This window comes from Physeter macrocephalus, chromosome 16 (genome assembly GCF_002837175.3).
Source record: "Physeter macrocephalus isolate SW-GA chromosome 16, ASM283717v5, whole genome shotgun sequence".
NCBI lineage: Eukaryota > Metazoa > Chordata > Mammalia > Artiodactyla > Physeteridae > Physeter > Physeter macrocephalus.
The window spans coordinates 50013348-50035491 of record NC_041229.1 but is presented as its reverse complement, the minus strand read 5'-3'; the positions used below and the strand labels follow the sequence as shown (position 1 = coordinate 50035491).

Below are 22144 nucleotides of genomic sequence, written 5' to 3'. Positions count from 1 at the left end.
TAGCAAAATAGTGAAACAATCATCAACATTTATAAATGGTTTTATATGTGTAGAATATTACTGGAAGGGTACACAAAAACCAGTGAAAAGTTTTTTTAAAAGTGAAAATCAGAGTATATGGCATTATATGTATACACGTACACATATATACACATATAGACATATATACGTATACATCTTTCAGGAGTATAGTGATACTTTAAACACTAGGTGCCTTCAAATGATGATAGAGAACCAATTCATTATCTTGAAAACTGATAAAAACAAAGGGAAAGAATTAAACATTTCTCTTAATTTTCTTATATAAACTGTACCATTGGATAACCAAATAGCTGTAGGGAAGTTCTCCTCATAAAGACTCCAACTAATACATTTCATAAATGATGGAAATGGAATATCACCATTTTGCAATCCCCAATGAATAATGGATGTGCTCATTGAGCATCAATGGCTGCTAATATTCCAAAAAGAGACAAGGAGCACCTGTCTATTTACTAGATGAGTTGCTGCCTGATTCGTGAATCATTCAATAAAGCCAATTAGATCTTCAAAAAAACCAAAAAGACAAGATATTATATGCTTCCAGATGAAAGAATATATCACTTCCTTTAATCTTTTTTTTTCTTAGATTCCATATATATGTGTTAGCATACGGTATTGTTTTTCTCTTTCTGACTTACTTCACTCTGTATGACAAGACTCCAGGTCCATCCACCTCACTACAAATAACTCAGTTTCGTTTCTTTTTATGGCTGAGTAATATTCCATTGTATATATGTGCCACATCTTCTTTATCCATTCATCTGTTGATGGACACTTAGGTTGCTTCCATGTCCTGGCTATAAGATGATTCTTAATTTTAATTCAAGGCTCTCCAGGCCACTAATAGTCACACTCAGGGCATACTTGCAGTGAAACTGCTTTTTTGCGTCCTACATGTAACTAAGGAAAACGTCAGGTAGCCCCAGGCCAGCTGTCATTCCTGGAGGCTGTACCTCCGAGGCTCCTCGGTAGGGAGGTCGTGCTCAGACCTGGTCCTCTGCTGCCACTTGGCTTCCCTTCAACAACTTCTCAGCTGAATCTGCCGCTCTCGACTCCTGCTTTCTTCTACCTGATACCTCGTAATTGGCCTGAACTTGGCTTCTTGTCTGCGCTTGGCCTCCTGGCCCAGGGCCGAGTTGTGCCTGCTGCTTGTCTGGTCCTACCGGCATGGCAGGGTCCACAGCTGCCCTCCTCACCACCCGCAGTGAGCGCCCTCACTTTCCAAAGTCCTTCCTGATCACCGTCCCGCTTCATCCTCATAGCAGCCAGGGAAGGGTGGCATTCATATCCATTTCTATTAGCAGTGGAGTTGCAAATTCACTAACTTTCCCTGCCACCCCATCTCACCTACTGGATAATGAGTAGGTTTTATATTTAGAGATTCACTGTAGCTGAGTTTTGGGTGGCTCACTCAGTCTCTTTTGGGAAGATGCTAATTATTTAAGATTTTTCTTTTCCCCTTCCTCAGCTCCAAGACACAGTCATGATGCCATGTAAGGGGTGTGTGGGTGTGTGGTGAGAAGGGGCTTTGGATTCAGACGATGACCTCCGTGGACCCTCCCTGGTCCCTGCAGTTCAGTGTCTGGTCTGCCACTCTTCATCGCGGTGCGCGGGCCTCTCACTATCGCGGCCTCTCTTGTTGCGAAGCGCAGGCTCAGTAATTGTGGCTCACTGGCCCAGTTGCTCTGCGGCATGTGGGATCTTCCCAGACCAGGGCGCGAACCCGCGTCCCCTGCATCTGCAGGCAGATTCTCAACCACTCCGCCACCAGGGAAGCCCACATGACTCTTTTTGAATTATGGTTTTCTCAGGGTATATGCCCAGTAGTGGGATTGCTGGGTCGTATGGTAGTTCTATTTGTAGTTTTTTAAGGAACCTCCATACTGTTCTCCATAGTGGCTGTATCAATTTACATTCCCACCAGCAGTGCAAGAGTGTTCCCTTTTCTCCACACCCTCTCCAGCATTTATTGTTTCTAGATTTTTTGATGATGGCCATTCTGACCGGTGTGAGATATCTCATTGTAGTTTTACTTCCTTTAATCTTGCCAAAGGTATTGAACCTGAGTCTAATCTCGCCTCTGTATCTAGCTGTCAATTTGCAAAATACACAACTGACAAAAGAACATGTAGACCTACACCAATAAAAATGAAATCAGCAAAATCCAGACTAGGAAACTGCATATCAGACAATGCATGTTCTTCAACAGATGATTTTAAGGAAAAGGAAAAAGATGGAGGAGGAGCCTGTAAATCATTTTAAAGGCACATGAAATTATTTTTAAATGGGCAAGACTAAACTCCAGTGCCTTGAGATGCACACTTGTGTATGTCAATTCCTTGATCACTATGAAAGTCAAGATAGTTTCTTTGAGAAGGAGAGGAGATTCAGGAATGGTTGGCAAAGTTCTATTTCTTGACCCAAATACAGTGTGTTTACCTTATAATAGTTTACTAAATGATACACTTGTTTTCCTGCATTCATGTTTTAGTTTATATTTTTTAATGTTTTAAAAATAATTGAAAAGAATGTAAGTAGGTGCATTGTAACAAGGGAAACAAAAGGCACAGACAGGTGGAGCATCTCTCTCTGGGCCAGTCCTCATAGTTATTTTACATACTTTGTCATTTACAGAAGTCAAGTAACTCACTCAAGGCCAAGGCCACATCACTAAGTGGCAGAGCCAAAGCTCTGATTTTTCCAGTGCACTGCACCGCCTCTCAGGCCTTAGGGGGAATGCTGCATGAGCCCTCACCTCTTAGGCCAGGCATTTCTCTGTGAGACAGCTTCTGCCTTGTTGACCAGTGGCTGCAGCCACTTGAATAATTTAAGGTTGAAGGCAGGTGAAGTATTCTGCACTGTTTTTATCTGATCCATCACTTGCACTTTCAGCCTAAATTAATTTGTGATGTGAGAAGAGAAAATTATCTCCATGGGAGAGAAATGAACTCACCTATAAAAATCTTGCCTTTTCCCTAATAGGATTCAATCTGTTTCCTGCAGTTCCCTTTAGGTGCCAAGCTGAAGTGTATGACCGCTTGGCCTATCTCCCTTCATCACAATTCCTTCACCGGCCGAAGAATTTTCTGCTAACTAGAGCTATCAGCTCTTCCAGGAGCCAAGTGTTTGTCCATCCCTTGCCTGCCTTGGGTGGGAAATGATAACTCATGACATTGCAAAACCCAGGGCTGACAGTGGCTTTTTCATTTTGTATACAGCAAGTACAAGGGCTCAGGGACTGGGCTGATAGACACAGCAGCACCTGTAATTAGATCCAGGTGCTGTATACACTGGCTATTGACTATGACTCCAATAATTACAAAGTCAACCAACCAAAATAGATGTTATCAAAGATGGCTAAAACAGAGACCTAAAAATCAGCAGGAGCTGGAGAAGCATTTTCCCACTCTTTGAAGATCTAAGCTTAAGATACATGTGTTTGGTAAAATAGGCATTTTTTCAGCAGGCCTTAACCAGATTACTTGTCTCAGGGCTTGCAGTTTGGCTGGTATCAGATGAAGGGATTCATTGAAAGCATAAGCTTAATGGACATGATTAAGTTAACTGGAGTCAATAAATCCCATTGACAGTATGTTACAACTCTTCTAGATCTTGGGGTATTTCTTATGTAACAAAGGGGAAGTAGATATGGTAACTCTTATATTGAACCTGTAACTAAGCAGCCAATCAGCCCAATTAACTAATACAATCTGCTGTAGACTGAATGTTTGTGTCCCCCCAACCCCCGAAATTCATATGTTGAAACCTAATCCCCAAAGTGATGTTTGGAGGTAGGGTCTTTGGGAGGTGATTAGGTCATGAGGGAAAAGCCCTTATTAAAGAGGTCACAGAGAGCTCCCTCACCCCTTGTGCCATGTGAGAACACAGTGAAAAGATGGCCATCTATGAACCAGGAAACATACCCTCACCAGATACCAAATCTGCAGGCACCTTGATCTTGGACTTCCCAGCTTCCAGAACTGTGAGAAATAAATTTCTGGTGTTTATAAGCCATCCAATCTATGGAATTTTGGTATAGCAGCCTAAAGAGACTAAGACACCATCTCTCAATGGCCTGCTAGATGACTAATTTTTATTTCATATATGTAGTGTTATTTATAATGTGCCTATTATATGCCAGACACAGTGGCACTTTACTTGTATTATTTCATTTAATCCTCAGAGTAGCACTAGTATTCTGAGCACTAGTATTAGCTCAATTTTAAAGAAGAGAAAATTGAGGCACAGAGATAAAATAACTTGTTCAAGGCTACAACCACTATATGGTAGAGCTAGGGTTCAAACATAGGTCTTTTGTCCATGCTTGTCCCACAAATGCTAAGGCAAAGATTGCTAATTCTCTGCTTCTTCCTTTGTAATAAAACCCCTATTTTATTCAGGAGAGAAATATGCCCTATTGAAAGACTGTATTTCCCCACCTCCCTGGCAGGTCAAGTTATGGCCAGAAAGATATAAATGGAAATGTTGCGTGGAACTTCCAAGAAGTTTCCTTAGAATGAAGGGATCAAACCCTTCTTCCTCCTTCCTTTATCTTTCTTCCTTCCTGCTGCTGAGACTGGGACGTGATGGCTAGGCCTCCAGCAGCCATCTTGGACAGGAAGGTGATCTTGAAAATAGAGGCCAGAATGAGAGAGAGCCCAAGTCACTGATAACACCATGAAACCACAGTACTACCCGTTCCAGGCTTCCAACCTCTAGACTTCTTTCACATGAGAAAAAGAAAACCCTGCCTTGTTTTCTCGGGTTTAGTATTATATGTGACCAAATATGCCACATATATCTGTATTTCACCCACATTTTGCCTTGCACAATTATCTAAAGCTAAATAATTCTGCTCTCGATGCCCACTAATTAGTAAAACAGCTGTCTGTGGCTCCAGGTTGTTTAACTCTTTATTTAAAAGGCCCAAAGAGAAAAGAACTAACATTTGTATGCCTTCTATGTGTTAGGTACCCATATATATTATATTATTTCACATTCTCACTATTTCATTCCATGATCATTCCCATCAGTGCTAATATATCCTGCTTTAAAAACAAAACTCTTTTTTGACTTCATATTCCTCTCAACACCCCTTATCAGCAAAAACTCCTTAAAAGATTTATATTATAGCCACTGTTCATCTCTCTTCTGATTCTCCTGAACCCAAGCAAGGCATTCTCTCATCCCCAGCACTCTGAAAAAATAACTCTTTCAGCATCACCCATGACCTTCACCCTTGCTAACTCCATGGTCATCTCTTAGTCCTTGTCTTTCTTAATATATTAGCAGCATTTGACACAGGTGATTGCATCCTCCTTGAAATACTTTCTTCACTAGGCTTTCAGAATACCACTCTGTTTTCTTCCTGTTTCACTGGTCATGTGTTCTGTCCCTTGCTGGTTCTTTCTTATCCCTGTCTAAGTGTTGGAGTGCTCCAGGGTTCAGTCCTCAGTCATCTTTTCCACTTATATTCACTTCTTTGGTGACATCAAACAGTTTTATGACTTTCAGTACCATCATTGTGGTATCAGCTCCCAAATTTCTACCTCCAGCCTGATCTTCCCAAATTTCAGAAACATATATATAGCTGCCAACTCAATATCTCTATTTGGATATCAAATAGACATTTCCAACTGGACAGGTCCCAAACCAAACTCCTGGTTCACCCTGCCCGCCATAACTACTCCTCCAACAGTGTTTTCCTTATAAATGTCAGTAAAACACTACCAGTTGCTTAAGCCAAAAACTTCAGTGTCATCCTTGACTCCTCTTTCTCTACATCTAAACCACAAGCAATGGGAATTCCCTGGTGGTCCAGCAGTTAGGACTCGGTGGTTTCACTGCCAAGGGCCCGGGTTCAATCCCCGGTCAGGGAACTAAGATCCCACAAACTGCTGTGCAGGGCAGCCAAAAAAATTAAACAATAATAAATAAACAAACCATGAGCAAGACCTGTAGGCTCTATCTTTAAAATATATACAGAATCCATGTTTGAGGGCATTAAAAATTATTTAAAACTTTTTAGATATGATTATAATATTGTTGTCTTTTAAATTCTTTTAGTGATACATTCTGAAGTATTTTTAGATGAAATTACATGATACGTGGGCCTTGCTGCAAAACAATACAGAATGGAGAAAATGGGAATATAGAAGAAACAAGATTGATCATGAGTTAATTGTTGAAGGTGAGTGATGTGTACATGGAGGTTCATTATATCAATACTAGTCTACTATGTTTTACCTATGTTTGACATTTTCTATAATAAAAAGTTAAATAGTTCTCATCACACTCCAAAAAAATTGTTTCTGTGTGTGGTGATGGATGTTAACTAGCATTATTGTGGCAATCATTTTGCAATATATACATATGTCAAATCATTATGTTGCACACCTGAAACTAATACAATGTTATATGTCAATTATAGCTCAATTTTTTAAAAATATGAGTAGCTCTATTTTTTTAGTATTTTATTTTTAATTTTTTAAAAAAATTTATTTTTTTAAATTTATTTTATTTTTGGCTGTGTTGGGTCTTCAGTGCTGCGCACGGGCGTTGCAGTGAGCAGGGAATGCTCTTCGTTGCAGTGCACGGGGCTTCTCATTGCAGTGGCTTCTCTTGTTGTGGACAACGGGCTCTAGGCACACAGGCTTCAGCAGTTGTGGCACATGAGCTCGGTAGTTGTGGCTTGCAGGCTCTAGAGCGCAGGCTCAGTGGTTGTGGCGCAGAGGCTTAGCTGCTCCGTGGCGTGTGGGATCTTCCCGGACCAGGGCTCGAACCCATGTCCCCTGCATTGGCAGGTGGATTCTTAACCACTGCGCCACCAGGGAAGCCCCAGCTCAATTTAAAAAAAAAAAAAAAAAAGTTAAATAAAATAGAGCCAGAATAGGAGCACTTCCCACAATCTCCACACCTACTCCCATGTCCCAAGTCACCTTCTTTCACCTGGATTATAGCAGTGATCTCCTTAAATAGTCTCCCTGGTACTGCCTTTGCCTGTTTATAATCTACCCTCAACAGGGCAGCAGGGTGATCTTGTTAAAATATAAGTAAAGTCACTCCTCTACTCAAAACCCTCCAAAGGCTCCAGCTCACTCTAAGTCTAAAAACCAAAGTCTTTGCAATGGACTCCAATGCAATGATCCATGCCACCACTCCCCTCAGACCTTTGCCCCTCACTTTTTCATTTTGTTTTAGCCTTGTTGGCATCCCTTTGCCTTGAGGCCTTTGTACATTCTGTTCCCTCTGCCTAGAACACTTTTCACCAAAATACATACACCATTCACTCTGTCACTTCTTTCAGGTCTACTATTAAATGACATATCAATGAGGGCCTCCCTTAACTACCTTATATAACATATCAACACTCTACCATCACTGCTTCTCTCCTTGCCCAGGTTCATATTTTCTACCCCTCCCATGCTAAATCAATTCCATGAAAGTAAGTTGTTTTTGTTTTGTTTTTTTAAGCTTTGTTCACTGCTATAGTTTCTGTGACTAGAACACTACTTGGGACATAGTAGGTGCTTGATAAATAAATGAATACCAGTGTTGAGACCTTCATTTTATAATGAGGAAATTGAGGTAAGAAGACATTAAATAACTTGCCTAGAATGCTTTCCATGTTCAAAGCAGGGTCTTAATCTTTGTCTTCTATACCAGTGCATTTTTTTTTTTTTTTGGCCACATGGCATGCAGGATCTTATTTCCCTGACCAGGGATCGAACTCGTGCACCCTGCAGTGGAAGCACAGAGTCTTAACCACTGGACTGCCAGGGAAGTCCCTACCTGTGCACTTTCTACTCCAAAAGTGCTGAAAGTATTTCACAAGTTTACAATCAGGATTAAATGTAAATATGCACATCAGTAAACTTTATAGAATTTTAGGCCACATACAAGTTGTTAGTTCTTGTGGTTTCATCTTTAAGATCAAAGTCAGAAAGACTAGCCTGTTTCCTCAAGCTTATTTTTATCTAGATGTGAAAATACAACTATTCTCTGGGAAGCCTGAATAAATTCCAAGTATTAAAATTTAGATAGTCTGTCTTATGTTACTAATATGTGGTTTCCTGCAAGTAATGGAAATAAGATATTTTGGTTCTTGAAATCTTCAGAGGTGAGCACCTGGCCAAAAGCACAGCCACATGATTGTGGTTTAAAAATAGCTCCAGGTTTCATCTCTCAGCTGCAGATGTGTTTGGGAGTATATAGATAGCATATAGCAGGTATAGTCTGCCAGTCAGAAGATGTGAAATAATTGAGTAAATTAATGACAGTGATCCTCAAGTTTTTTCAAAACACTGATTTCCAATTTGCCAAAGAATTGTGTATCTGAATCATTACATTGCCCAAATGAGAAACACAATGACCTAAACATTTAGATATTTGGGGAATAAACCACATTTATAATTTTCTTCCAGTGATCTGTACTGATTTGTATATGAATAAGCATTTAAAAATTCTATTCGAGTTGGCAATTTGTTCCATTTAACTAATGGAAAAAACCAATGCGCAAGTTGAAATAAACTTGTCAAAATTCCCTTAATGGCAAAAAAAACAACAACAGAATGAAAACACTTAAGAGTCAAAGTTTCTCCTCCAACTGGTGGTATTTGCCTCCCAGTCTTTGCTGCTTACGACTAACTAAGTCATATTAGAATCATATGAAATTGCCAATATCTGACTGATTTTGACCTAAAAAACACAGTTTCACATGGTTCAAATTAATATTAATAATAGAACACTTAAAACCACAGGATATATAAATTCAGAAGAGAAATTCCTGCAAATACATCTTTTTAATAAACGTGTTAAAAGAGCAAAATTGAGTCTCATACCAACTGCTGAGAAGCTATAATTGGACAAAAACAAAATTATAGTAAGTGATTTTGCAAAGCCCAATATGTATGAATGTTAAAATGTTAATGTCGGGCTTCCCTGGTGGCACAGTGGTTGAGAGTCCGCCTGCCAATGCAGGGGACACGGGTTCGTGCCCCAGTCCGGGAAGATCCCACATGCCGCGGAGCGGCTGGGCCCGTGAGCCATGGCCGCTGAGCCTGCGCGTCCGGAGCCTGTGCTCCGCAACGGGAGAGGCCACAGCAGTGAGAGGCCCACGTACCGCCAAAAAAAAAAAAAAAAAAAATGTTAATGTCAAATAAGGTTACAGATTGCCTATGCTCAGTTAACTAAAGAGCACCATGCCAGGGAGCCCAAAATCATAGTGTGATTCCATTTTATCCTGTTAACTCTACCATGCTCCATGACCCACTGGAGCAGTCTTAATCCAGGACATTTGTCTCTCAAATGCATATTGCAAGGCAGAGTGAGAGGCAAGAGGTGAAGTGGGGATGAGTTTCAAGAAAAGGTGCAAATCCGGTGACTCCTGCAGTGGAGGTGAGAGACATCTAAAAGCAGATTCCTGCACCTACCCTATAGTATATGCTCAATAAATGGTGAATGAATGAACGGGTGAATGAATGAATGCCTTATTAGTAATGCATAAGTAGTCTCATTCCTAATTATGAAGGATAATATTTTAAATGATATCTCTAAAAAAATAGAACCATATAATGTGTTTTAGCTGGAAGGTATCTTAAAGATATCTAATCTAGTGCCCATATTTTACAGTTGGGAAAATTAAGGCTTGAAATTAAATGATTACCGCGAAGTCACACAGCTTCTCAGTATCAGCTGGGACTAGAATTTGACTCATGCTTCTCAGTGTAATAATACTCCTTCCAATATATGATAGGATAAAACATTTTTCTCACCATTAGAAATAATTAGCATATAATTTTCACATCCTGAATATAGCAGAGGAATCTTATTTAGTGTTATAATTGGAGGAGGCCTTACTCAATGTAGCCCCATATTTTACAGGGAAGAAATCCATGGTGCAAAATGTTAAACAATTTGTCTAAGGTTAGCCAGTTAGAGAATCGACATTCAAACTCAATCCTCCAGATCCCCAAATCCAGAGCACATTTCGTGCTGAAGGACATTAGTGTACTTAAAGCTTGTATGCTTTTTACATAGTTTGATGGCATATGATTGTCCAAATGTGGGCAACAGGAGATGTTTATTTATTTACAAGTACATGGGAAAGCAATTTCTATTCACCTTTTTAAAAAATTCTGTTACAAATAAAAAGTTGTTAATACATTCATCCTTTGCACACAAAATACATTCTTTTTACTTTTACTCTCAGTATGAATTATTTCTTAATAAAAACCGAAGCTACAATGGACGGTCAAGTGGTTTGGCAATTTGACAATGTTTTTTCAAGAAGGAAAACCCAAACTTTAAAAGACAGTCAATATATGTAAAGGAAATTGTACATTAAAAGTGCTCCTTCATTGAATCCTAGAAGATTGAGTGCTGCTCTCCAGCATGATTTGTAGCCGCCCTTTAAAAAATGTGGAGGACTTGGAAATTCTCTATGTGATAACAACTCAGTTTCTACAAGACTGAAGCAGTCTTCATGAAATTGACTATCTAAATGATAGGCTCATAGAAAAATTCTTATAGCCATATTAGGGTGTTAGCCATTATTCAGGAATCTCCTAATTGACCAGTTGATCTAAGATTATAAGTTGCATTCTCTAAGTAGGATTTTAAGAGGCCCTGCTTAAATGAACCCAAGTGACTTTGATTTGCTAGACTAATTAAAAGATGTGAAAACATATGCCCACACAGAAAACTTGTATACAGATATTTATAGCAGCATTATTTATAATAGCTAAAAAGTGAAAATAACCCAAATGTCCATCAACTGATGAATGGACAGGTAACATCTGGTACATATATACATACAATGGAATATTATTTAGCCATAAAAAGAATGTATTGATTCATGCTATAACATGAAACATGGTATAACATGAAACTTGAAAACATTATGCTAAGTGAAAGAAGCCAGACACAAAAGAGCACATATTATACGATTCTTTTTATATGAAATGTCCAGGATAGGCAAATCTATAGTGAGAAAATAGATTAGTGGTTGCTAGATGATGGTGGGGAAGCAGGGAGAGTGACTGCCAATGGGTACAGAATTTCTTTGGGAGATGATGAAAATGTTCTGGAGTTAGATAATGGTGATGGTTGCACAACTTCGTGAAAATACTAAAAGAAACACTGAATTGTACACTTTAAAGGGGTGAATTGAATGGTGTATGAATTATATCTTAATTTTAAAAAGAGAAATGCAACTTCATTTTTAAATATTTTGCTCAGATTCCTGCTCCCTCATCCCCCTTTTTAACGTTGAGTGAAGTTTTCACACAATCACCTTTCTATACAATGTTTTCAGCTAATTGCACTCAGGTCATCATAAGCTTATATTTCTAACAGGCATTTTATTAAAAAAATACATGAACACATAAGACATGATACAGCATCCTGTTAATATCTGCATATTAACATTTAAAATCAAGTATTTTGTTTGTGTTGAAATAGATTTTATATTCAGATGTATTCAGATATTACTGAGAGCCTATGCTTGAAACCAACAACCAATTAAGAGTTGAGTTCATATGATTCCATGATGAACATATTTGTTAAAACTATGTTTACATTTTGATCGAAAGAGATAGGAAAAGGGAAATCAGGGATTCTCTAAGTCTTCATAAAACAGCTTCTCTAAATATTTTAACTAGCTGCTGAGAAGACCTCCAGAATTATATATTTTGTATTTTATTTCATCCCTATACTAAAAGTCATGCATTAAATGTATGCAACAATATATATGGGCACACTTTTTCCCTTTAGATGATCTAAAAAAAACTCAACCCTTTATTATCTGAAATTTTTTTAGCTGAAATTTTAAGCAAAGGTTTTGTTTTTGTTTTTTTTTTGCTGAAAATAGCAATTTTACTCACACACTTACATTTATGTAAGTGTATTTAAGTAGCTCCCTTACATATCAACAAAGAAGCCCCAACCTTCTGGTATGTCTAGAGGACACTTCAGTGAGCAGAAATCAGAAGCCAGCATTCTAATCATTTGAAATTTTCTACAACAGGAACATGAAAGCCCCAACATACCTTAAAGGGATAAAAGGGTTCACACAAAAAAATTTTTTTTAATAAATCAATTGACATTCATTGTCAGGGAGCCTACAAGAAAGTTCTACTAACATTCTGCAACTGTATAGGACAAGAGAATATATATTCTTAATGATTACTTTCCAGAAAGCAGTATGTTTAGCAGCTGTTTTTCAGAGGGCTTATCAAGTTTTGCTATTGTTATTTAATCCAGGCATAACTGTGTAACCTTAAACAAAAGCTCTGTACCATTCAACCAACTAGTGACAAATTATCCTAGCAGACCAGATTCGTATCTTTTGTTATTCTGTGCAGGAATTTTTGCTTTTTTAGGCATTTGGTATTCCAATTTTTATTTCAGAACTTAGTGCACATGTAGAAAGGGAAAGAAACCCTGCTAAATTTAGGTGTTGGTAATTACGTCCATCAAATAATGTCATGTACGAAATTACATCCTAAAAGCAGTTGACAAAACTGGGATTCATGACTCCATTTTTACCAAGAGGAGAAAACAAGAGCCGCATAACCAGAATAATTCTTCAGAAGCATACTTGGTTATCAATTATATGTTAACTAAAGAAGAAAATACATGGATAACTGAAGAGTTAATCAATAGTAAGATTGTGATCTAAATCTGATATCAATAAGAAGCTAAGAATTTATAAATACCTATCCTGACATTCCCCAAGGGAATAATAATTATCACCTTAATGAGCTTTTTCTGTCAATTAAAAAAAATTTGAGGCAGAAGGGCTATAATAAATGGCAAACATGGCCCTTTAAAAAGAAAACAGGATCAACCCACTTTTCTTCTAATGGAGAATGGGATCAAGAAGAGAGAGGTTCAAATTGCACTGTGAGGTATCTTGGTAGTAAGGTTAAGTTTCCTGATAATGAGTTTACGACCCTGGAATTGTCCACTGGGTAGAGAGAGAGAATACCTTTCTTGAAGTAGGTAAAGAAGTGGAGTCTCTTGGGTAACAGTTATGCCCTAAAGCAGAATGGATCAAATGAGTGATTTTCTTTTAAGGCCCTTTCAAAAATGGAGTTTTTTTTTTTAAGTCAGGAGGATTCCTTGTTTTGTTCTAAGGATCCATAGTTGTATCAGACCATCCAAAGTCTGCTCTTAATCAAGGAGAAAACTAATATTTGAGTGTTTACTGTTTACCAAGCATTTTCAATTTATCTAACTTTTACAATAATTCTGACAGGTATTATTACTATTAGTCTATCTTGTGGAGGAGGAGGAAACTGCAAGAGATTGTGCTTTGCATAATGTTATAGCTAATTCATGGGAATATTAGGACTCCTCACACCTAGCCTAGTGTTCCCCCTTCTAAATACCTCCCTACATCACTCACTGAAGTGTCAAAGTCACAACCCGCCAAGGGAACTAGAACACAATACCTCTGAAAATTCTGCTTTAACTCAGTGGGAAAGTAAAATTTTGACTCTTGCATGTCACAAAGTCAGTTAAAGAAGAGAGTAGCTTTTGTGCTCTGACTTCTTATCCAAAGGAGTCAAAGAAATTCTCACCCAAACTGAAGTGTTTCTCACCATACTGATGCAAGACCAATGACTTTTTTAGAAAGACCAATGAAGAGCCATCTACCAGCCTTGCAAGGATGCAAGTTACCTTGCAGGTGGAATCACTTGGGTAATGGGCTTTATTAGCAAATGTTGCTTATAGTTATCTCTGATTTTCAAATCAAAGACCTATATTTTGTTACTTTCTACATAAAGCAATTTGGCCTCCATTCTTTTAAAATTATTTTCAGATCATGCTTTTTCAAGAGAATCAAACCAACTAACCAAATGTCATTTGAGACTTTTCCAAAATAGATTTTGGGGCCTGCTTTTTGCCAGTGACCACCAACGCATCTGTAACAGGAGCTGCAAAACTTTACGTTGGTAATTTATGGGATTTTAACTGAAGATTCCGCTCTGCTAAAGAGGCCTATCCTGAAATCCTGAAGAAATACCAACTACTCACACTGAGCTTAGCCTATGTTTGGCAAGTGACAAATACATAATTTCCGTGATTTCATGTAGATTTCAACTTCTACTAAAACAATACCTTTTTAATCTTTAACTCAAGAACCAGTTTGTGATTTCAACAGGACATCAATGAATGGACTTGGAAAGCAATCCCAGCCTAGGGCATAACAGCAAGCCAGCCTCGACCTAATGACATGTAACCAACCTCCTTCCTGGAGAGTGGGATGCACTTTGGGCAGAAGAGCAAAGCCTTAAAAAAAAAAGAAAAATAGCTGTGGGTCAACAGATATTTAACTGAACGTGTTATGAGAAGCAAAGTACTACAACATAGAATTTTAACAGGTCATCTGAGCCACCCCAACAAACGCTGGGATCATCTCCACATAATCTTTGCCAGGTTCTTATCTAGGCTTTGCTTGACAGAGGCAGCCCCTTCCATGGTGAACCAACTTTTTGAGAAAGTTCTCCCTGACGTGAAGTTCACATCTGTGGCCCTATGACCTCTATTCAGTGGGCCTCATTACACGCCTTTGAACAACAGAGTCTTGCTCTAATGTACTAACTGTTCCTCTCTTTCCCAAGCTAAATTTCCCTAAATCCTTCAAATATTCTTCAAATGTCTTAAATTTTAAACTCCTTCACCATCTTTGTTATGCCTCAATTTGTTTTTAAACTATGGCTCCCCAAAATGATTGCAGTGTTCCCATGGGTTTAGGAAAGGAGATGAAGAATCATCTCCCTTGCTCTAACATTATTAATGAGCTGTTGGAAGGGATGATAATTTCTTAATTCAGTATGCTGTCTCCCCAGTGTGAGAATGTAAGGGAAGCCAGTTTTCCCTCCAAATAGGCTCATGTCACAGATATGAAATCCAAAAAGAAGAAGAAAAAAAAACCAAACACATCCCTCTCTTATCCCCAAATTAGTGTTCAACCACACACTGCTTACATGGAGTACATTTTGTCAGAAGGATGAGATAACACATGTTTTTTTCACTGCTTTTCATTTTCAAGTTAAGTCTCAAGAGGATTATAGTTGCACTGAAACACATGTCAGGGCCATGGTTGAGGAGAATAAGTAACCAATTGAAGTTAAAAAACAACTCTAGAAAAAAGAAAGGGTAAACCCTAGAAGAGCTCTTCTACAGGGTAATAGAGCAGTATTCCCTAAAGTACTTATGATTGTGAAATACAGAGTTCTGCAGGATTAAGAAATAGAAAATGTCTGTCTATCTTTAAAGCTATTGGTTTGATACATGGGGCAAAAAATTAAATAGCTTTTTCCTGATTATAATATGATCTCATTCACGTAGCTTAGTTTATTATAAAAAAAAGAAGTTTTCATTTTAGTCAGAGGACCAATTCAAAATCACTTGCAACTGGTATTTATTCAGAAAGATTCATTAACTGAAACTTGATGCTGGATCTGGAAGAATTATGGGATAGCTTAAAGGGCAAATGAGGCAAATCATGATCTAACACTGGATGTCACCAGTGTTCTCCAAAGACATAAATTCGTAAACAGAAGAAGAAAGAAAAATCCAGCCTTTGGTTAAATTCTGCCTCCTCTCTCCAGCAAGTCTAAATTGTTTACAGGAAATAGCCCTAATCCAACTGTCTTATTTTGGCCAGTGTTTTTTACCTTTCTTACCAAACTCTAACTCAGAAATGGACACATTGTCAAATCAATCCATTTCACTTTCATTTTTAGTTATTTTCTTTCCTCTTTACTCAGGTAGAGGTGCTAACATGAAATGACTAAAAAAAAAACAAAAGGAAAAAATGGCCAGGAAAACCTAATGGCCTATTCTAAGTAATCCACAGAAAGGGTAATTGGCCCCATATAATCAAATTTAAATGTTAATATAATTCAATAGATCTAACACAAGCACATAAAGGACTAAAAAGCCTTGCATAGGTAAAGGACAAAGCATAAAATCCTTTGAGGATACAGTCTAGACAAAGCCATAATATCATTAATATAAGCAAACTACATGATTTCACAGATTCCCCAAATCTGACTATATGACATGAATATGATGTGTTGTAAATTGAAGAAAAGTTCACCATATATTTAGTAACATTATTTTAAAAAAGAAAAAGATCACACCAAAATGGAGGCAGACATGGACTCTGGTAGTCTTATGAGTCAGATCAAGCCATACTGAATTATGAGAAAGCAACCCTCTTTTTCATCCACCATTAAATGAGAATTCATTTTTATTTAAGAAGGCTCAACCTAGCAAATATTGCCAAGACAGTAAGGACTAGTAGGCAAACCAGTAAGTTTAGGTCCTGGCCTGGGTTAAGATGGCCACATTTAATTAGTGTCCTTTCTCAAGTTCTATTTGATAAATTTCTGTTTAACTGAAAAAGCTCCTCTTGGCACTAAGTTGTTTATTCAACTAATATTTATTGAGCACCTACAATACTGTCAGGGCTTGTTCTCAAACTTGAGATACATCAGTGAACAAGTGTCCATAAGGCCTAGTCTAGAATTCATACAACTAAGAGAAAAAAAGAAACAAAGCCCTACATTCTCATGTGTCCCTGCTGATGTGCCATAGATGGGTGACTGTAAGTACAGAAAGGCTGGGAAGGGTAACAGGGAAGAAAGGGGCCAAGAGCAGAGCTTTCTAATACCCTTCTGAGTTTGGCCAAGAGTAGATAAAGGAGACTGAGCCCTAGGAAATAATCTCAGAATGCAAGAGTGGCCCTACAACCTGTTATTTTACAACTAAATTTGTCCAATCTAACAATGTTCTATTCTCTAAGTTCATAAAGCAACTTTATTTTCAACACACTTGCTGCTGTGAGACAAAGTTGAGTCATGATGTGCTGGGGACTTTGGATTTTTGCCCTAAATGAAAGATAGTAAACCTAAACTTAGGGACATTTCCTCAACATTTCAAAAGAGTTCTGCCCACTTTGATGAACTTTTCTTAATACCTTTACTTGCTGGCTTGGTGGGGAAAACGGGAAGGGAAAGGCAACCATGATAAATTATTTTGTTTGGTGTTTATTAAAATGATTTTTCTTTCCTATAGAGATAGGTTCTAAAATAAAAGCAATTCAAACTTCTGGGATCACTTTCTCTTACCCATAGGATCAGGACAAGCATGGTGAGGGCAACCATAAGTATCAGTCCCTTAAACAATATGTACAGTCCCGATGTGCAGATAGGTCGCTCTGAAACCTACTAAAGAAATGCTAGAAAGGTTTCACCAATATTGTGTCTCTACATGACTCATTGCTTTAAAACTCAATAGCTTTCACACATCAATAGATCAGGACCAAGACTGCCACCATCTACAGCAACAGTGGAATTATGTATCATATCCTTATCCCATTACTCATCCCTCAGTCATACTAAGCAGCAAGCTACAGAAACATCTGACAGCATCAACAGCAAATAGGTTTAATTATTTTCCCAATTTGCATTTATATCAGTGAACAAATTGGAAGGTATCAAAGTATGGCACTGAAGAAACAGTAACATATTCAGCAGCATGGCTTCCATTTTGAGTTCTGTTTTTAAATTGGCTAAGTAAAGGCATATATACCTCCATTTGAATTGGAGATTTGCAGTAACACATGTATATAAGGAAGGGAGGGAAGAAGGGGGATAAGGAGGAGAGGAGGTAAAAAGGGAAGACCAGGAAAGAAAGAGAGGAAAAGAAAAAGACACAGGAAAGAATGAATGGTCATGAGTCTGAGAGTAACATTACTACAAGGAGATGACAAATGACTACTCAATCTGCTTCTACGAGCAGAATTTTTCTAAGGTTATCACTGCAGATACAAAAATCGTGAGACTTTTCATCTGTTGCTATTCTCACTTACCATACTAAAAACATCTACAAAATCCTAAGCCTTGGTCTGTCCAAGATGGATAGTACCAGGAAGTAAAAGATGTGACCTGCTATCAAGGACTGTGCTCTGCTTGGAACTCTGCACGGCAGTCCATTAATCCACAGTATTTTGGTCAGATCGGGTCTGTTTTCTCATACTACTCATAATGTCTTAGAGCTAATCTTTAATATTAGGGTATCCACCATTCTCTCTTTTTTTTTTTTCCATTTCTCAAACTTTTTCATTTACTTAAAGGGCAGGAAAGATGGGAGAATGGAAGAAGAAAGTGGTAGAGACTTAGAGGGGAAAAGGAGAGGAAAAGTATTCTCTTTCCCAACAAATCTACCCTAGAAAAGGTGATAATGAGACTTTGAGAAAGACAGCTGATTACTGGACTTCCCTTTTTTCTTTTGTTTTGTTTTGTTTTGTTTTTATTTCTATGAAATGTATTTAAGGACATCAATGTACTAAAACGTTTGGTCTGTGAAAGAGTGGAATCATTAGCACCAAAAGGAGTCATGGAGCTTGTATACATTAATAAAACAATGATTGCTACTGTTGTCACGGGTAAAGGTTTCATTTCATTTTTACATCCCAAAGTTCTTGAAAGTGCCCATGGAAAAAAGAAATAACACTTTTCAAAATCTCCATGGAGCCATCAGCACGCACCAGAGACAGGACTTGGCGTTCCCAGTTTTGGTTTACCTGGTAGACAAGAAAACCAGGGCCCCCAGAAGCCCTAAAGAGCAGCCCCCACATGCACCCACTGACGTGCAGGAGGGATTCCCTACAGTACGTCTCCCCCTGGACTGTGTTCAGGAATGCGTTTTACTTGCTTTTTTTAAAAAAACAAAAGCAACATGCTCTGCAGATCATGGAGCGCCTAGTGCAATTTTCTCCTTGATCCGACTCCAGACTGCAAAAGGGTGAAACCATTATATGTTCTGCTAATGCTGGCCTGTGGACGAGGCCCTTGGCCTGCCATGCTTTGTAAGCTCAGGAGCCCACAGGAGTCAGAAGGTCCTAGAGCGGGACCCATAGTCATCGCCAGATCTCCCCAGCAATTGGTGGCCCATCAGGGTAACTGCTGATTCCTCTTGCTTCTCCTTGCCTCAGCCTTTAGTTGAAATTACAACAAGTCAAATAGCTGATACTTTTCCCTTCTCCAGGTAAGGGTGAGGATACATTGTTCACAAGCGTGTTCTGCCTGGCTTCACTGATGAGGCGGCATGCCAAGTCAAGGAAGAGTTTCTCCACGTTATCGGATTCCTTGGCTGAGGTCTCCAGATAATACATGTCCTGAGCTTCTGAGAATTCTTCAGCTCTCTGCTGGGAGACCTCTCTCCTTTCTGCCAGATCAATCTTGTTGCCTAAAATAGCAGTAAAATCAAAGAGGGAATCGTCATTTGACTTTTTTGCAAGTTTGGAAACATCAAAATTCAACTTCGTATCTGAAGTCAAACCAGAGAGATGGGCAAGTAAAGCAAAACAAATGTGACTGTCGTTCCTGGATTGTTTATTTTAAAATACCAGTGCCATTTGTAATGGCAAAGAACTGGAAACAACCCAAAAGCCCATCATTTGGGCACTGGCTGAATAAACTATGTCACATCCATAGTTATTTGGAGCTACTTAGCACCATAAAAAGCAATGAGGAATATCTCTGTAGGCTGCCATGGAATGAGACATTAGGATATACTGTTAAGCAAATAAAGCAAAGTTGAAAAAAGTGTATATAATATACAATTCTCTAAGAAAAAGGGATGAAAAAATACACTTTATTCTTATTTTTTTAATGGGAGACTAAAACAAAATTTTAATTTTAAAGATAATGGTTACCTATGAAAGGAACAAGCTTGAGGGATGAAAACCAGACCTTTCTAAATATACTGCATTTTATAAATTTGACTTAAGAATCTTATCAGTGTTTTACACGATTACACAATTAATATGAAATTAAATTTAAAAAGCAATTCCTGGGCTTCCCTGGTGGCGCAGTGGTTGAGAGTCTGCCTGCCGATGCAGGGGACACGGGTTCATGCCCCGGTCTGGGAGGATCCCACACGCCGCGGAGCGGCTGGGCCTGTGAGCCATGGCCACTGAGCCTGCGCGTCCGGAGCCTGTGCTCCGCAACGGGAGAGGCCACAACAGTGAGAGGCCCGCGTACGCAAAAAAAAATAATAATAAATAAATAAAAAGCAATTCCTAAAGTTGAAAGCAAAATTAAACAAATGAACCTGTTTATCATGAAGTGGCATAACCACACAAAGAGGAACTATTTCAGGTGAGTTGAAGATAATTTAACCAGTAATTTAACCATGTATCTCCAGTGGCACATACCCTAAGGACAAAAAGAATTGAAGGAAAAAAATCTTGAACTGTCGCAGTAATTATCTTGTCGGTAGTAGCATTGGCATCATTTTTCTGGGGCTGCTATACATGTTTTAGGGGATAAAGCAAATGAGTAATTATGCCAATGGCATTAGGACAGGGATTTTTAGCATGGGAGAAAGGAAATACGGATATAAGATTAATGAGGTTAAGTAAAATTTCTGTAGTCCTGAATTACAAATGGAAGTATCAGTGTGAATAATTCATGGTGTTATTTTATCTTTAAAAAATTTTCTATTTCTGTTTTGGAAATCTGACAAAGGTGATAGATATGTCAACTGTGTTACTTCCCAACATTGCTCATGGTAAAAGTGACCCTTGATTGATAAATTCCATCCGGCCTGGGAATTCTATGTATGAATTATAAATACCTAATGGAAAGCCTTAACTTTAGGCTTCCCTGAGTGTGATGATTCTTCATCTGAAGAGACCCTGAAAGTTAGGCCTATCGGGTTGTTACAAGAGAGATGGGCTCCTATGGGGCATTGAGGCTTCTAGCCAGGGCAGATCCTGCACTTGCCTGAAGTGAGCCTTTTCCCTTCACATCTGAACTGTCCCGGGAGGTCCTGGACAGCTCTGTGGACTGCTATGAGGGCTGCTTCCACTGAAGAGGAATGCTTGATGCTGGCTTACTACTAAGCTGTGTTTCCTGTCCTGTATCCTTCTAAGTGACTGTGATACCATGTGGCCTATGGTAGTCTTGTCAGTCAAAATGTTTCACAGAGCCTAATGAGACAACCCCCGTGGATGCTACAGAATTCACCATATACGCACACACACACCAGCTCTGTCCACTGAAAAGCCTAAAAGCCATCACCTAGTAAAGACGATTCCTATCACCTTGGTTGTAGCCTCTAAATACAACTTCCCATTGAAAAGAAACAGTGCTTCTTGAAGAAATGGCTAATTCCAGATCTGGGGCAGGAAATGCACTGGATGTGCCTCGAACACTTGTCATCACAGAAATCAAGAAAATTTTCAAAGATTCCTGGGTCATGTCAAAAGGACTCAGGAGCCCACTTTGAAGAAGCTCCCACTGTCAAAGTTGGAACAACTGAAGCATCAATAATAATAATTGCAAGGGGCTAGAATACATCAAATATATTTAAATCTATAGCAATATTCAAAATATAAACAAACTTCAGCAGTTGCTTTTGGAAGACTAGGGAACCAACTCATTACTTTGGAAAGTAATAAATGGAAAAGAAAGAATCAAGCATTTTTCTTGACTGTCCTATGAGAACAGTACCTTGGAATACCAACTATAAAGTATATCTGCTAAAACAAAAACAAAACCTAAATCTGACCAGGCTCTAGATCTACCTACATATCTGCCAGAAATTTAGGTGATAGAGGAACATATCAAATGATATACCACCAGGGTGAAATAACAAAATTCAGACTTGAAAACTCCACAGGACAAACAAATGCTTTAACAAATAAATTCCCAGGGAGCAAAAATGGAGGGATAAGCTACAGCTAAAAGGAGAATCAAAAGACATAAAAATTAATTACAACATACAGACCTTATTTGGATCTTGATTTGAATAAATATCTGATGGATGAGTCAATCAAGGAAATTTGAACATTGCCTAAATTTTTGATGCTATTAAGGAACTGTTAATATTTTTTAGGTGTGAGAATGGCATTGTGGTTAGGTTCATTTTTTTTTTTTTTTTTTTTGCGGTACGCGGGCCTCTCACTGTTGTGGCCTCTCCCATTGCGGAGCAGAGGCTCCGGACGCGCAGGCTCAGCGGCCGTGGCTCACGGGCCCAGCCGCTCCACGGCATGTGGGATCTTCCCGGACCGGGGCAT

General features: G+C 38.6%; 1 protein-coding gene across 11 annotated transcripts in view; it reads right to left on the bottom strand.

Annotated features, from left to right (window-relative positions):
- Nucleotides 1–6571: 6571 nt before the first annotated feature.
- Nucleotides 6572–22144, bottom strand: part of RAB30 (RAB30, member RAS oncogene family) — a 101879-nt gene continuing 86306 nt past the window's right edge. For 7 of the 11 annotated variants that reach the window (XM_028500998.2, XM_055078702.1, XM_055078704.1 and 4 more), the window contains one exon: nucleotides 18170–19308. In XM_028500998.2, the coding sequence (XP_028356799.1) occupies nucleotides 19058–19308 (251 nt within the window). In that variant the 3' untranslated portion in view covers nucleotides 18170–19057. Of the gene's footprint in view, nucleotides 6884–8999; nucleotides 15128–18169; nucleotides 19309–22144 lie in introns of those variants that run through there. The other 4 variants (XR_008615373.1, XR_008615372.1, XR_008615371.1 and 1 more) reach the window with 4 other exon arrangements.